The sequence below is a fragment of the Trichomycterus rosablanca genome, chromosome 14 (assembly GCF_030014385.1).
Source record: "Trichomycterus rosablanca isolate fTriRos1 chromosome 14, fTriRos1.hap1, whole genome shotgun sequence".
Classification (NCBI taxonomy): Eukaryota; Metazoa; Chordata; class Actinopteri; order Siluriformes; family Trichomycteridae; genus Trichomycterus; species Trichomycterus rosablanca.
Window position 1 is genome coordinate 12,050,651 of NC_086001.1, and position 15,965 is coordinate 12,066,615.

General features: G+C 38.0%; 1 protein-coding gene across 29 annotated transcripts in view; it reads left to right on the forward strand.

Moving 5' to 3' along the window:
- LOC134326035 (neurexin-1a-like) overlaps nucleotides 1-15,965 on the forward strand; it is a 482,010-nt gene that overhangs the window by 37,797 nt on the left and 428,248 nt on the right. For 23 of the 29 annotated variants that reach the window (XM_063008218.1, XM_063008221.1, XM_063008228.1 and 20 more), the window contains one exon: nucleotides 702-731. The exons of the other annotated variants lie outside the window; for them this stretch is intronic. In XM_063008218.1, coding sequence (XP_062864288.1) covers nucleotides 702-731 — 30 coding nt within the window. The remainder of the gene's footprint in view (nucleotides 1-701; nucleotides 732-15,965) is intronic. 29 annotated transcript variants of the gene reach the window in all.

Below are 15,965 nucleotides of genomic sequence, written 5' to 3' on the forward strand. Positions count from 1 at the left end.
ATGAATAAACACATTTAGCTCATAAAAGCACAGCACCATAGCAGTTAATGCTGGTGCCACACAGATCCACCAACCTGTATTTGAATCCCACACCCTGTGGCGTATTCTCAGTTTGTCTTCATTTATGTGTATTCAATACTCTGGTTTCTGTTCAAAACATGCCAGCATGTATATTGTGTATTGTTAATAGCCTCAGCCTCAGGTTGTAATTGAGGGTTTGATGCTCTGCACTGGTTTAGCAGCCTGTCCAGGGTGGAACTCTTGACTTTCGTGTTTCAGAGTAGGATCTGGATCCACTATGACCCTGACCAGTTTACTGAAGCAGTTACTAAATATAATTAATAAATGATTAATGAATTTAAACTGAATATAATGTTAAAATAAATGTATTTATACTAGGTTTAACATTGAATAGAGAATAACATAAGAATAAAGAAAAGTTCTCAGGGGAACCATTTTTAAATCAAATCCGTTGTCTCTTTTAGGAACTGACTTTGGTTATTGAGGTCACTGGCATCCCCTTTAAATAAATAAATCACCCATATTTTTGTTGCTTCCTTTCAACTTTCTGCCCATTTTACAAAGTCCTATCCTAAACCACAAAGAACCAAAAGCATAAAATAAAATGCCTGTTTGCAGGCCCACCAGAGTCTCATCTGCACTTCTGTATTTTGCTGACTGTGCTCTTATTTTCCTTTAAGGTCTGGCACACCTGATGATGGGAGACCAAGGTATGTTCTCTTTTATTCTCATTCATTGCCCCACCTTTCATCACTTTTCCCTCATCTACCTCATGGCCTTCGCACTTTTGGCTTGAAGAGCTTGGGCTACTTCTTACTCTCCGATTTACTAAACTGGCACTTGTCTGCTAAGCTGCATTTTCAGCTCTTGCAAGGATTTGAACTGCCGTCGTCCCGGCTGTAGATGGCACAGCTTTGGGGCTGAGATGTGCTTTTAATGGCTCTGCCTAAAGTAAGAGGACTGCACTATTAGGAAAGAAAATTTTCTGACTGATATGTTGATAGAAAATTGTAAGAAGTGGTAAGATATCTACTTGGTTTGCCTTCTGACTGATTTGAAGATTCTCTGCGGCTCTAAATGGGACTTTACACCTTGGAAGGATTCTTTATAGGTTCTCACAGAGAAGCAACCCAAAAAGATTTTTATGTGCTGAAAAGCATGGGTAATGTGGGCAAACTGAGTGATCATACCAAAAATTAGTAGTATACATAGGCAGTGGCCAAGCTGGGAATAGAAGATTAGAAGTTGAAGTCTCTGTTGGCAATATAACAGTGATTTAGTGGATAACTTGCAATCAAGATTTATTTTTAACCAGTTGTTAAGTTGATTGCCAATCATATTAAATATTTAATTAATAATTTTGGTTGTATAAAATATTAGTTTACCTCCCATTCAGAAGTTTCTTTTCCCTTCTTTTGGCAACCCTTGTATTTAGAGGTCACCACAGCGAATCTGGTCCATATACCAGACTATCACAGTTTTTTTTTATACGCTGGATGCCCTTTCAACCCTTTTGTTTTATTTCTGGCTTGGGACCTGCTCTCCCAACAGCTCGGCTGTTTCAGCCATCCCCCCCAAGCTTTCTATTCCAGTACTCAGCGGTGCTAGTCTGCAGCCTCCTCCGACATCGTGGGGGTGGTACAGGCAGCGGAGGAATTGTATTAGGCAATGTAAAATAGTCAGATTGGAGGCCGAATGAGGTAATCTTTCTAAGAGTGAATATGTGTATATAAGCATTAGGCTGCAAAAAAAAATGCGGCATTTCTTTTAGTAGGACATTTACATCAACACACATTTAGAAATGCTTCAACTTAGTCAGAGCATTAAATCATAAAGCCCAACTGTAGCCACCAATCAGAATGACATAAATTTGTTTTGCAAGAACTGAGAAAGGTAATTGCATGTGGCAGTAGAATGGAAATTGCATTTTTCATCTCTTTTCAACTCTTTTCCCTGGTCATTCATTTCTTCCAATTTTGTACATTTGCTGCTCTTTTCACCCATGGTTCATTGCCATTACTTATGTGTCTTTCCCCTCTTTCGCTTCTCCTTTGGACTCTGCTTCCTCCATGGAACCATCTCATCCAATTTCATAGGTAAAAGTAAAGGTATTTGATCTTTTTTTCTAATATACTCACCTATATGATTGATTTTCTTTGAATCGTTTGGTCCTACTAGGCACTTACATTTATAAGATTCTGTATCTCAAGTTGCTGAATAGTTCACCAGCTTTTGAGCATTCAAAATGTCATTGGTGACAGGTAGGTGCTTTTCTCACCAACTTGGCTTAGCTTAAAATGCATGGTCAGTGTGTGCTGTACCACAAGTCATAAAGTGCATTTCTTTTTGGGTTCTGATTCATCCCAGTGGTGCTGCTTGTACAATCACTGAGATTAAGCATTGACAGTTTTCAGGGTGTCCATCTTGGCATTAAAATTAGATTTTTTTTTTTCGGAAGAATTGAGTGTTTCTTCACTGGAGGTAAGTAACAGTATGAGAACAGTCCTTGATTTCGCTCCCAAAAGACTGTTTTGCAAAAATTCTAAATGAATTCCCCTTGATTCTAAATTAAAAGCAAAAAATTTTCCCCACCAAGTATAATTAGCAACCGTGACAACAATGAGACGAGTCAACTGGCAATGGCTGCTTATATTACATCAGCCATTTCCAAATATAATTTCTATATAAACTACTTTTTTCTGGAGAAAGGATAGTTGTTCACTGCATATTAAGACAAATTTAATACATGGAATTAAAGCTTAAAGTGTTTATCCAATCACAGGATCATAGAGCTTATAATTATTATACTATAAACAGTGGTTTTAAAGGGATGTTTTCCTGAGTGGTTTCTTATCACAGCAGGTATTGTTGGTGCATCATAGCTCCAGAGTTCTTAGAACCTTAGTGCAATATGCTTAAATACTCTGATTACTTTTCAAAAACATACCAGACGTTTAAATGACTCCTTTATATTGCATGGGATTTTTTGTGGTAGACGTGTAATGCCCTATGCATATTTACATTTATGACTCTGAGCTGACGCTTTTAAGGAGCAATTTAAGGTTATAGATTCAACAGTGGCAATCTGGTAGTGGTGGGGCTTGAACAGGTGACCTTCTCGTTAACAGTCTAGTATTTTAACCACTAGCAGCTATCACTGGCTTGTAGTAAGTGACAAAACCAAGGTTGTGTTCTAGCTTGTTTTGAGGATAGACTCTGAACTACTTGCAACAATTATTGGGCTGCAGTAGAACACGCTTGCAATTTCTTCATTTGTTCAAGTTAGTAAGGATAAACATTCAGAAGGAGAGCTCGTACTTACAAAGCTGGTGTGTGCATTGTTGTTGGAAATGTATCTATACCAGCAGGATCTGATGAATGCTCTTGGGAAGCCAACAATACAATAAATTCAAATGGATTTTTTCCCTCCCAGACATAAATACATTTCAGTTTCTGGTTGTCATGCTGGTTGCCCAATTAAAAAATAAATGCAAAATTAATTTAACGTTCCTCTTTATTATTATTTTAATTCATTTTCTGCAATGTGTTACAGTTATTATTAACAAAACAGCTCAATAGCAGCACTGACATTAGCATTGTGCACCGAGACTTGTATTTTTGAACATCTGTTTTTAGAGATGATTTTGGGACCTGCAGTCGCTTAGAAATTGCTTCTAGGGACTTGTAACATATTTGATTTACTGTCTGAGATGTACAGTTTTTAGACTTTCTTATTATCATGCTTTCCTATATTATTATTATAATGGGTGCACTCAAACTAGCCCTATTTTTGGATGCAGAACAGTCACTAGTTGTAGTCGTTTGCTTATTAATAAGAATTTTGGAGGCCATGCTGCAAACTTAAATGACAACTCTCCACACCATCAAATAAAAGCATCTTGATGTAGTATGTGTCTTTTTAGAACCATAATAAATGTGTAATAAATAAAGAAAGCCATATTTCTAATATTTTTGCAGTTATGCTTAGTAAAGTGGTGGGTCTTCTTGAAAAATGGTGAGAGACTCAGATGTACAAACAGACAGGGGAAGTTCCTTCCACCACTTGGGTGCTAGTACAAAGAAGAGCCTTGATGCCTGTCTTCCTCAAGCTCTGGATGGAGGATCAAGGTGAGCGAGACTTGTGGCTCAGAGGTTGCGTGGTACAGAGCAGGGTGTGATGAGTTCTCTAATGTAGTTGGGAGCTGGTCAATTTTTGGCTTTGTAGGCGAGCATCATTGTTTTAAAGTGAATGTGGGCAGCTACAGGAGGCAAGTGAAGAGAACATAGCAGTGGGCTGATGTGGCACTTTTTAGATAAAACCAGCAGGGCAGCTGCATTTTGAATGAGTTGCAGGGAGTTAATAGTGGACATGGGAGCACCTATAGTGAGCTGTTTCCTAGCAATGCAAGAGGATTGAGGCAATTTAGCATAATGGTCTTAATTCCTTAAATCTTTTAGCCATTGTTTAACACTTGCCAACTCTAGCAGGGCTGTCTGTGTCTGGATTAGTGTCATATGTTGCATGTGCAGCCAATGAATAATCTTCCCAATTCTCATAAGGGAAAACATTCAACATTACTGATGCTATGAGTTATTTCTGGCCAAAGTGAAACATTATAGGAAGATATTCCTTTTTAGAGATGTAGCAAACATAACGTATGGTGCGATTCTAGGATACCCTTGAATTATTTTGAATTTTCTTATGAACTGCCATTGTTGAATCTGTAATAATAAGGACATGCTGACGCAAACTGTGTCTCTTTGCCAGTAAAACTTATAAACAAATAATTATTATTATTATTATCCTATATTATTATTATAATGGGTGCACTCAAACTAGCCCTATTTTTAGATGCAGAACAGTCACTAGTTGTAGTCGTTTGCTTATTAATAAGAATTTTGGAGGCCATGCTGCAAACTTAAATGACAACTCTCCACACCATCAAATAAAAGCATCTTGATGTAGTATGTGTCTTTTTAGAACCATAATAAATGTGTAATACATAAAGAAAGCCATATTTCTAATATTTTTGGACAATGAGGTACAGTGTATCACAAAAGTGAGTACACCCCTCACATTTCTGCAGATATTTAAGTATATCTTTTCATGGGACAACACTGACAAAATGACACTTTGACACAATGAAAAGTAGTCTGTGTGCAGCTTATATAACAGTGTAAATTTATTCTTCCCTCAAAATAACTCAATATACAGCCATTAATGTCTAAACCACCGGCAACAAAAGTGAGTACACCCCTAAGAGACTACACCCCTAAATGTCCAAATTGAGCACTGCTTGTCATTTTCCCTCCAAAATGTCATGTGACTCGTTAGTGTTACTAGGTCTCAGGTGTGCATAGGGAGCAGGTGTGTTCAATTTAGTAGTACAGCTCTCACACTCTCTCATACTGGTCACTGAAGGTTCCAACATGGCACCTCATGGCAAAGAACTCTCTGAGGATCTTAAAAGACGAATTGTTGCGCTACAAGAAGATGGCCAAGGCTACAAGAAGATTGCCAACACCCTGAAACTGAGCTGCAGCACAGTGGCCAAGATCATTCAGCGTTTTAAAAGAGCAGGGTCCACTCAGAACAGACCTCGCGTTGGTCGTCCAAAGAAGCTGAGTGCAAGTGCTCAGCGTCACATCCAACTGCTGTCTTTGAAAGATAGGCGCAGGAGTGCTGTCAGCATTGCTGCAGAGATTGAAAAGGTGGGGGGTCAGCCTGTCAGTGCTCAGACCATACGCCGCACACTACATCAAATTGGTCTGCATGGCTGTCACCCCAGAAGGAAGCCTCTTCTGAAGTCTCTACACAAGAAAGCCCGCAAACAGTTTGCTGAAGACATGTCAACAAAGGACATGGATTACTGGAACCATGTCCTATGGTCTGATGAGACCAAGATTAATTTGTTTGGTTCAGATGGTCTCAAGCATGTGTGGCGGCAATCAGGTGAGGAGTACAAAGATAAGTGTGTCATGCCTACAGTCAAGCATGGTGGTGGGAATGCCATGGTCTGGGGCTGCATGAGTGCAGCAGGTGTTGGGGAGTTACATTTCATTGAGGGACACATGAACTCCAATATGTACTGTGAAATACTGAAGCAGAGCATGATCCCCTCCCTCCGGAAACTGGGTCGCAGGGCAGTGTTCCAGCATGATAATGACCCCAAACACACCTCTAAGACGACCACTGCTTTATTGAAGAGGCTGAGGGTAAAGGTGATGGACTGGCCAAGCATGTCTCCAGACCTAAACCCAATAGAACATCTTTGGGGCATCCTCAAGCGGAAGGTGGAGGAGCGCAAAGTCTCGAATATCCGCCAGCTCCGTGATGTCGTCATGGAGGAGTGGAAAAGCATTCCAGTGGCAACCTGTGAAGCTCTGGTAAACTCCATGCCCAGGAGAGTTAAGGCAGTTCTGGGAAATAATGGTGGCCACACAAAATATTGACACTTCAGGAACTTTCACTAAGGGGTGTACTCACTTTTGTTGCCGGTGGTTTAGACATTAATGGCTGTATATTGAGTTATTTTGAGGGAAGAATAAATTTACACTGTTATATAAGCTGCACACAGACTACTTTTCATTGTGTCAAAGTGTCATTTTGTCAGTGTTGTCCCATGAAAAGATATACTTAAATATCTGCAGAAATGTGAGGGGTGTACTCACTTTTGTGATACACTGTAAATGTTTAAGACTGCTTTATCCTGATCCGGGTTGTGGTGAGTCTGGTTTCACCAGGAAACACTGAGCACAAGGCAGAAATTCCCTCGACAGGGCGCCAGTCCATCGCAGGGCTTCGGCCATCCCTGTTCCTCATCAGATATAACCAATTTTGTCTGTATAGATAGTTGGTTAGCGTAATACACCACTATGCCACCCCAGGCAGTTATGCACGCACTATATAACATATAACATGTAATAAACATAATCATAAAATACATCACTCTCTGCGGAGTGTTCTCTGTTTAGAAAGGCCCTTTTCTCTTCTGTGTCAATTCAAATTAATTTGTATATGGCTTTTTAAGACAGGCCTTCTCATTCAACATCAGTGCCTGACATGTGCTTTTTCAACAAATGCTCTTTCAAATAAAATGGTTCAAATACCCACAGACACATTCTAAAACCTTGTTTAAAGATTTCCCAGAACAGAAGGAGAAGATTGGTTTTACATCTTGATTTCTCTAGTTTTGAAATGGAATGTCCAAGAATCAACTGGTCAAAAATATTCCACATACTTTCAGCCTAATAGCAAGTGTAGTTTGGTGGGTGTCATGGATCTAAAAAGGGCAACCAGAACAGCAGTTTCCTGATATTTTAATACAACACCATGTCCAAAAATAGGGACAGTTGGAAAATTGTTTTAAAAACAGACAGCAAATACATATACCCATATTCAGTAGAAAACAGTACAAAAATAAGACATCTTTTTTTGTTTTATTTGGAAAAGCTTTGGACTGGAACTTGTTGTTAATGCTTTTTTATACCCAATCAGCATATCAGCAATAGTTTTTTGGAATGTGATGTGCTGATCTAAGTAGCAAGCTGTTAATAAGGCAAAACATTACACATCTTTTTGTGCTTAATAGAGTTTTTAATCAAAACCACAAAAAAAGAGACATTTTACAAATCACTCCTTTTTGTTTTTTTAGCATTATCTCTTTTTCGATATCGGTTTTGTAGGTTCCATTCTCAATGACTACTTCTAAGATGAGTCTTCCATTCATCTGCAGTTTGCTTGTTGGTGAAGTGGCTGTTGAATACAAACCAATGTAGTGAATTCCTTTTATTGGATTGAAAGAAGTGCTGGATTGCTCTTGTAAATATGAATGTAATGGCGTGCATTGCACTGATAGTCTAGCCTTGGGACATGATTTGCTAAGTGAATATTCTTGCTTCTGTCTGGAGCCAAATATAATTTCCAAAGCTAGTTTGCTGGAGACATTTCATTTTTATTTGTCCTTGTCAGTTATGCCCGTTCATATATTCCGGCTGTTGAGTGTTTTGGAGTGAGCTCATAAATTAACATCTAGTACACAAGCTCTGTAAAAGATCCCTTTTTTGCCTCCCGTCAAGGGCCATTTCTAATATTTTTCTTGTTAGTTATCACGACTTAGAGTAATTGTGCTGTTTTAGAGTCAGCTGTACCCTTAACACCAGACAGAAACTTCAACATGAAAAAAGACATTAAAATATATTTCCTTTAATCATGTATTCTAGACTGAGACCCCAAACAGTAGTTCATAAATTAGGGTGTTTGGAACACAAGATCAGCATGAAAATAATTGTTTATTTGCAGTTTCTATTATATTAGGAGAAATCATGAAGTATCAAGCTGAATGAAAAAGGCTAAGGCTCTGGGGTCAAACAGAACTTGAGGGTTTTTTAACTCTCCACAGGCGTAAGTTGATTGTGTGGCTGTGTTATCTGCAGAATCTGCTTCACTGGAGCTCAACTGGCCCCTCTGCTGATAAATTGGAAGAGCAGAAGGGGAATCAGAGGGTGCCACTGTCTACTAAGCATCAAGGGCCATGTCTAATTGTTATGGCCTTTATGAATTATATAAAATAAATTATATTCTGCCAAATGTTCAATTATGACTGCACCACTACACAAAGCGGCTTTCTTAAAGACATTGGTTGTTCAGTTCAGTGTGGAGGGAATCCAGTGGTCTGCACAGAGCCCCAACCACATTAACCCTATTTAACCCATTTAGGATGATTCGGGACATCAGACTTTTTCTCTCAACATCTGATCCCACAAATGCTCTTTTGACTAATTGGACACAGATTGCTACAGACACACTGTAAAATCTTGAGGGAAGAATCTATTGTGGTCACAAACTTTATATTTATGGCCTTGGTTTTGGAATGTAATGTTACAAGCTCACATTCAGGTGTCCACATATTTTTAGTCATATAGTGTATATAATCTTATTCAAGGGCACAGTGGCAGTAGTCAGATGGAAAAGGACAGGGTCATGTGAACCTTCGTTTGCTCACATCTGCAGTGCCCCACTCAGGATTCATGCCAGCACTTCTTGGTGCCTGGTGTGAAGTTCACTTAGCCACTGCCAACCTGTACTGAAAGAAATCACTCTGCCCTGTTTTGCTCCCTTCTACTAATGTTTTCCATTATGCTAATAGTGATTAGCTTCTCGCAAGGTCACACATTATTACAGGGTCTCAGATTTTTCAATTTATTGAAACAACAGATGGTTACGGGCAGAATGGTGGCACTGCAGGTTGTGTTGGTTTCACACAGCACAAGGGTCCTGGGAATCTGGGTTCGATCTTCCCTAATTTTAGTGTCTGTGGATTTTCCCTTGTCCTTCTTATCTGTAAAAGTAAGTTGGTGAGGGTGATATGATAAAATGGCACTCCTTGTTTTTGGGTATGCTCCATACCACCATGACCTTGACTGGTATAAAGTGGTTATTAAAGATTATTAAATAAATAAATACATGACAGAATAAAAGAGGTGTGTTTAGGCTATGTTTACAGGTGGCACAGTGACCCTGAATAGAATTCATACAAATGAATTAATGCACTGATTGGTATGTTTCATGACAGAAGAATTTTGGTATACCTAAACAAAGATTTCTATGTATATACTGGTAAAAAAAATCTACATTTAACACAGGATGTAAAACCCCATGTTACTGTGCGTGATAGCTCATTACCAAATGAGCTACTGTGCCAGCCCAGCTTAAGAAGGTCATATTCTAAATTAGATTACAGAGCCAAACCGTAGAGGATAAAGCATGGGCATTGTAATGAAGTGGGAAGAAGGATAGTGAGTAATATTCCAAGTGTAACCCACCTGGAGCAAAATAAGTCTGAAAATGGGTGCCAGTGAGGAGGTGCCACACAACCCTCCAGTTACAGTAAAAACATATGGGTGGATAAGCTTCCACCTACTTCCACCAAGGGCAATTTAGACTTGCTTATCCACTTGTAGCCATATTTTGAGAGGTAGGAGGAAAACTGGAATACTCAGCAAAAACCCACATAGACACAGAAAACTCACAGACAGTAAACCGAGACAATCAGACTTAGCTCCCCAGCATCCTGGAGCTATATGGCACCCACACGACCTGCTGTCCAGCTATTATGGTATAGATTTACATTTTCAGCATTTAGCAGACGCTCCTATCCAGAGCGACTTATAGAAGAGCTGCCACAGTTAACATTTCTCCACTCTTGTTTAAGTAAACAATAGTCCAAGGATACAAATCTGCTGAGACCCTGTTAGAACAATGGTATAGTTTTTTTTTCTTATAAACAAGATGCTATAGAAGATTAGTAAGTACATGTTAGTTCTCAGCTTAAGTGCTTAGTAAAGTGGTGGGTCTTCAATCGTCTTTGAAAAATGGTGAGAGACTCAGATGTACAAACAGACAGGGGAAGTTCCTTCCACCACTTGGGTGCTAGTACAAAGAAGAGCCTTGATGCATGAATTCCTCAAGCTCTGGATGGAGGATCAAGGTGAGCAAGACTTGTGGCTCAGAGGTTGCGTGGTACAGAGCAGGGTGTGATGAGTTCTCTAATGTAGTTGGGAGCTGGTCAATTTTTGGCTTTGTAGGCGAGCATCATTGTTTTAAAGTGAATGTGGGCAGCTACAGGAGGCAAGTGAAGAGAACATAGCAGTGGGCTGATGTGGCACTTTTTAGATAAAACCAGCAGGGCAGCTGCATTTTGAATGAGTTGCAGGGAGTTAATAGTGGACATGGGAGCACCTATAGTGAGCAGTTTCCTAGCAATGCAAGAGGATTGAGGCAATTTAGCATAATGGTCTTAATTCCTTAAATCTTTTAGCCATTGTTTAACACTTGCCAACTCTAGCAGGGCTGTCTGTGTCTGGATTAGTGTCATATGTTGCATGTGCAGCCAATGAATAATGTTCCCAATTCTCATAAGGGAAAACATTCAACATTTCTAAAGCTATGAGTTATTTCTGGCCAAAGTGAAACATTATAGGAAGATATTCCTTTTTAGAGATGTAGCAAACATAACGTATGGTGCGATTCTAGGATACCCTTGAATTATTTTGAATTTTCTTATGAACTGCCATTGTTGAATCTGTAATAATAAGGACATGCTGACGCAAACTGTGTCTCTTTGCCAGTAAAACTTATAAACAAATAAAAAATAATTAATAATAAAAGTAATAAATCATAGTTAGTAATAATAGTTGGTTCAGGTGATCATGTTATCATTTAATCATATAATGTATATAGTGTATATATACAGTATATATATATATATATATATATATATATATATATATATATATATAATAACTAATAATTATTCATGCTTGTTTCTTTTTGAAATCCAATAGTTGTTTTTTAAAGGGCTCTAACATATAAAATCAATCTATCTGCACTGTTCTGCAATAAACTATCTTAGATCTTCTTTATTGATATCTCATAGCCTGGCATAATTTTTCCAGCTGCCAATATCAGTGGCATGAAGAAAACAGAGACGACATGAGCCTGACTGGTCTACAGGGAAAACAAATATCTGGTGCAACAAGAAAACACTGAATTAGTGCCTTTTAATGGCTGCTGATAAAATGTATTTACTGGAAAGAATGCAGCGCATATAAATCCTGGCCTGTGAGACAAATACAGAAAGACGGGGGAGGTGGGTAAAGTCGAGAATGAAAAAGCAGAGAGATCAATATGAAATAGGCACTGCTGGCTCCCTGGGTGAACTGGAAAGAGAGTGGGCCTGGCTTGATACTGTCGGTCGATGCAGAAAAAGAACTGCGGTGATGAAATTCCTCTCTCAGGCTGGAATGCCAAGACAGGAATAAAGCCAAGATTTTGTAGCATCGTTGCTGAACATCATCCAGGCTTTTGTTTTTCATCGAGAGTTGTAATTGTTGGGACTGTGAATTTAAAGAATTAGCATTTTGAGTAGATGCATGGATAGAATTTTGATTCTAGCAGTTTGATTACTTTTTGACCGCACCTTTCATCTATGCTCATGTACATGATGGCCTGCCTGCAAAAAATCTATGGGCAGTAGAATTCATCCACATTAGCTCAGTGGTAAACTATCTGACTTTGTGTGTTTGTGATTGGTGTCATTTTGAAAAGAGGACAACTATAGGTTGATTTTAGTGATAATTCGCCTTGTTATTAATGTTAACAAAGTTATTTAATGTTAGTTGTACTGTAGTCATACAGTTTTGTGTGTTTGTGAGTTGGCATTGTTGTAGGCAGATATAGTTAGGTGAGAGTGAGTGTTAATTAGCTAAACATGGCTGTTTTAAATTGTTAATAATTTCCTAAAGGCGTTTTAATGTTAATGTCGTTTAGCGTAACTTGCTTTCAAAAGAGGAATCATATTGATCAGATAATCAACCATTTCAGCGCTAACGTAAAACATGGGGAAAATGGCTCTTAATGAAGAGAGAGCCCTCACTCTCTTAAATTTTCTTTTATGAGTAGTCTGCAACACTGGCCGTTTACCTTACTGTCTAAATTATGCACAAAGCAAACACCCAACGCCAGTCTGACTACCCACACCTTTTCATAACACTGAGCTCAGGCGTGGCGTATTACTGCTAATGAACACGGTAGCACCTGGGAAATGTAGTTTTTTTCCTTTATGTGTTGCCCTGCTCATATATTGTCACTTAATTATACATGAGGAACAAAAATGTACTTTTGAATATCAAGTGCAGAGGATCAATATCTAGTATGCTGGCTATTTTATTATTAAGATGTGTTTCCTAACATTGGAATATGCTGGCATATAAGTGCAGTTGTTTTATTTGTGTGTGTGTGCTGTTAGAGGATTTGGCATGTTTGTTCTTTGCTATTTTGTGTGACTCACTGTGATTAATATTCATTACACAACGACCTGACCCTCTAGCTCCTTCTTAACTTGAAAATGAAAAAGAACAATAGCAATAAAGAAAGTAAGAAAAAAGTTTTAACCACCTTTGTCTTTTACTGGATCTCTGCTGCATATATTCCCTTTAAATACATACATAAATACATACATACATAATGTATTTCAACGCATTGTTTTGATGAAATTTTTTTGGCCTCTAAAATTGTATGGGAAAAAAAGAATTGGAACACCCCTCCTGATTTATGGATTCATGTCTTTCACCCACAACAATTGCTAACAGGTGGAATAAATCAATTATATAAAAGAAATGATATGCTTCCAACTTTGCAGCAACAGTTTATGAACGGCCCTTTAATGTCCCAGCATGGATGTATGTTCCCCTGTGCACAAAGCAAGGTCTATAAAGACATGAAGAAAAGCTCGAGTTAAAGAAACTCCAGTGACCCACTGAACAACTTTGGAATGAACTGGAAGAACAGTGCCCAGCCATACAATGCTCTTTTGGCTCTATGGGCACAAATTCCCACATACATAGTTCAAAGTCTGAGAAGCCTGCTATATATATACACGTATATATACGTATATACGTATATACCGGCAGGTGTATATACTGTATATATATATATATATATATATATATACATACACACAGTAGACCCTTGACTTACGAATTTAATTGGTTCCAAAGGGCTGTTCTTAAGTCAACATGTTCGTTAGTTCGTTATTTTTCCCATAACAAATAATGTAAATAGAATTAATCCGTGCCAGACCTCCCAAACCACCCCCTTACCTAACCTTTCTAATGTCTTAAAATGGTTTTTGTTATAAAACAAGTCTATTTTCCCTTAAATCTTAAATTATAGAATAGACATTCCTGTAATAAACAACAATTCACAGTAGTACTGCACTGTACATAAAAAACACACATTCAGTACAGTACGTGTGCTGTACCATGCACCAAAATAAATTTCCTTTTTTTATAAAATGTATCTACCAGAAACAACAATAACTCTCATATTTCTCTATTATTTCCTTCTTTATTTCAATAGTGTTGTATTTTGTAGGTGTAATGCACAAAAAAAATAATACTTTATGAGTTCCTTCTTCTCTCTCACCCACTGTCTCCTCTGTCTGATATACAGTGACAGCTACTGGCAGGGGTAATTATACAACACTAAATATTAAAAGATTTTTTCATTTTCTCACCACCCTTTCTCTGCACTTTCTTTGCACCTTCTTCTGAATTTTACAAAATATAAAGAAAACACCGGAAAAACATTGTCTGCTGTCCGAATGTTTGCTCACGGTATATATATATATATATATATAGAGAGAGAGAGAGAGAAGTCAGAGTAAAATTCTGGGGTATCCAGTATGGTTGCCAGAATTTGGATTCAACTTGACAACACAGTTCATTCCAGCTCCATCAGTGCAAAAACCAAAATGAGATGTATAGAAGATGCACAGAGAGAGAATGTGAATTCCTCACATGTCCTTTAAGGTCAGGGACAATTCATCACTGCAGAGCTGCTCTAAGATTCATTACACTGAAGTCAAACTGAGGACCTGATTCTTTTAGGACAAATTTTTTATCCGTCCCTCTTGTCTCTTATTCCCTTGTTGCCTTTGTTCTATTTTGTACCGTGCACAAGTGCAATATCCATGTTAGTGCATAAAGTATAGAAACCATGCTGCATAAAAATAGACTTTGCACCAGAACTATTGGCACACTTGGTATATCTGTCAAAAGAAAATCTGGGGTTCATGAGCCTAACATTATTCTAAAATATAATTATGATTAGTGAAATCATTTCTTCTAACCATTACATCCTGGTCTTGGTGGTGATGGGTCTGCCACCATGTACAAACACTGGGCACAAAGTAGAAATACACCTTGGACAGGGAGACCATTATTTGCAAAGCAACACATGTTCACATTTACCCACTTACACCTAGGTGTGATTTAGAGCAGTCAATACATCATTTGCATATTATTGTAAGGTGGTAGAAAACCAAAGTACCAGTGGGAACCCACATGAACATACCAAACTGATAGAGTTGAGACTCGAACCCAGATCACAAAGACCCATATTATATTGCTGTGCTTTACCAGCAGCACCACATTGACATTCATGTGTACTAAATCATTAATTGAGGTCGACTTATTGACAATGAAAAAGGCATTTATTTTTTATTCTCTTTATTTTACTAACTGGTTTAATCTGATCAGAGTCACAATGGGTCCTATGTCATTCAGAAAAACTGCTGGCAATGCAGAAATAACAACCCTGGATGATAACAATTAAAGGTAGAGCAATGCACAACTCCATACACTTTAGTGATCAAATTGAATAACACTTTAATGAACTTTTTGGCAACAAATACCTAAGGGTGTGGTTATACCCCATTATTATTTTTACTGTTAACTGTAATGGAGGATCTGACATTGTATTTTGGGGATATTTTTTGCTCCAGCTTCTGTGCAGACCTTGTTAGAATACACATCATGGACTTAATGAAGTACCAGGAGATTTTTTGAAAATAATGCTACTTATACCAAGGATATAAAACATATCTTGATATTATATTACTTGCTGTGATCTCATCAAACATTATACGAGAAGACTCAGTGCAGTTAGGATGGCAAAGGGTAGTCTAAAAATCTCTAAATCCAGGGTTTCTAACAATTTGTCAATTGTAAAGCATTTTTGCTATTTTCTTGTAACAAATTCCAATTAAAATGAGAACATTTAATGACAAATTAAGCTAATTATTCTAAAATAATGCAGTTTCCTAAATTATATAGCCCTGTGTTGCCAGTAATCCCAATGAAAAGACTGTATACAATTAACTCCTGCCACCATCACATGTATTTATCCCTTTCACTCTAAAGCATTGTCCAATTATTAACTTCATGCGCTTGCTGACAGGTTCTATCATGCTCTTATAAATAGGCTGCTTTTTCTCCTTAACCGTGAGCCTGGTAATCTGTTAGCAGTCGCGCTATCAATGGCGGAATTAATAACACTTTTCATTGGGGTTCAGTGCATCATGAATCACTGCATGCACAAT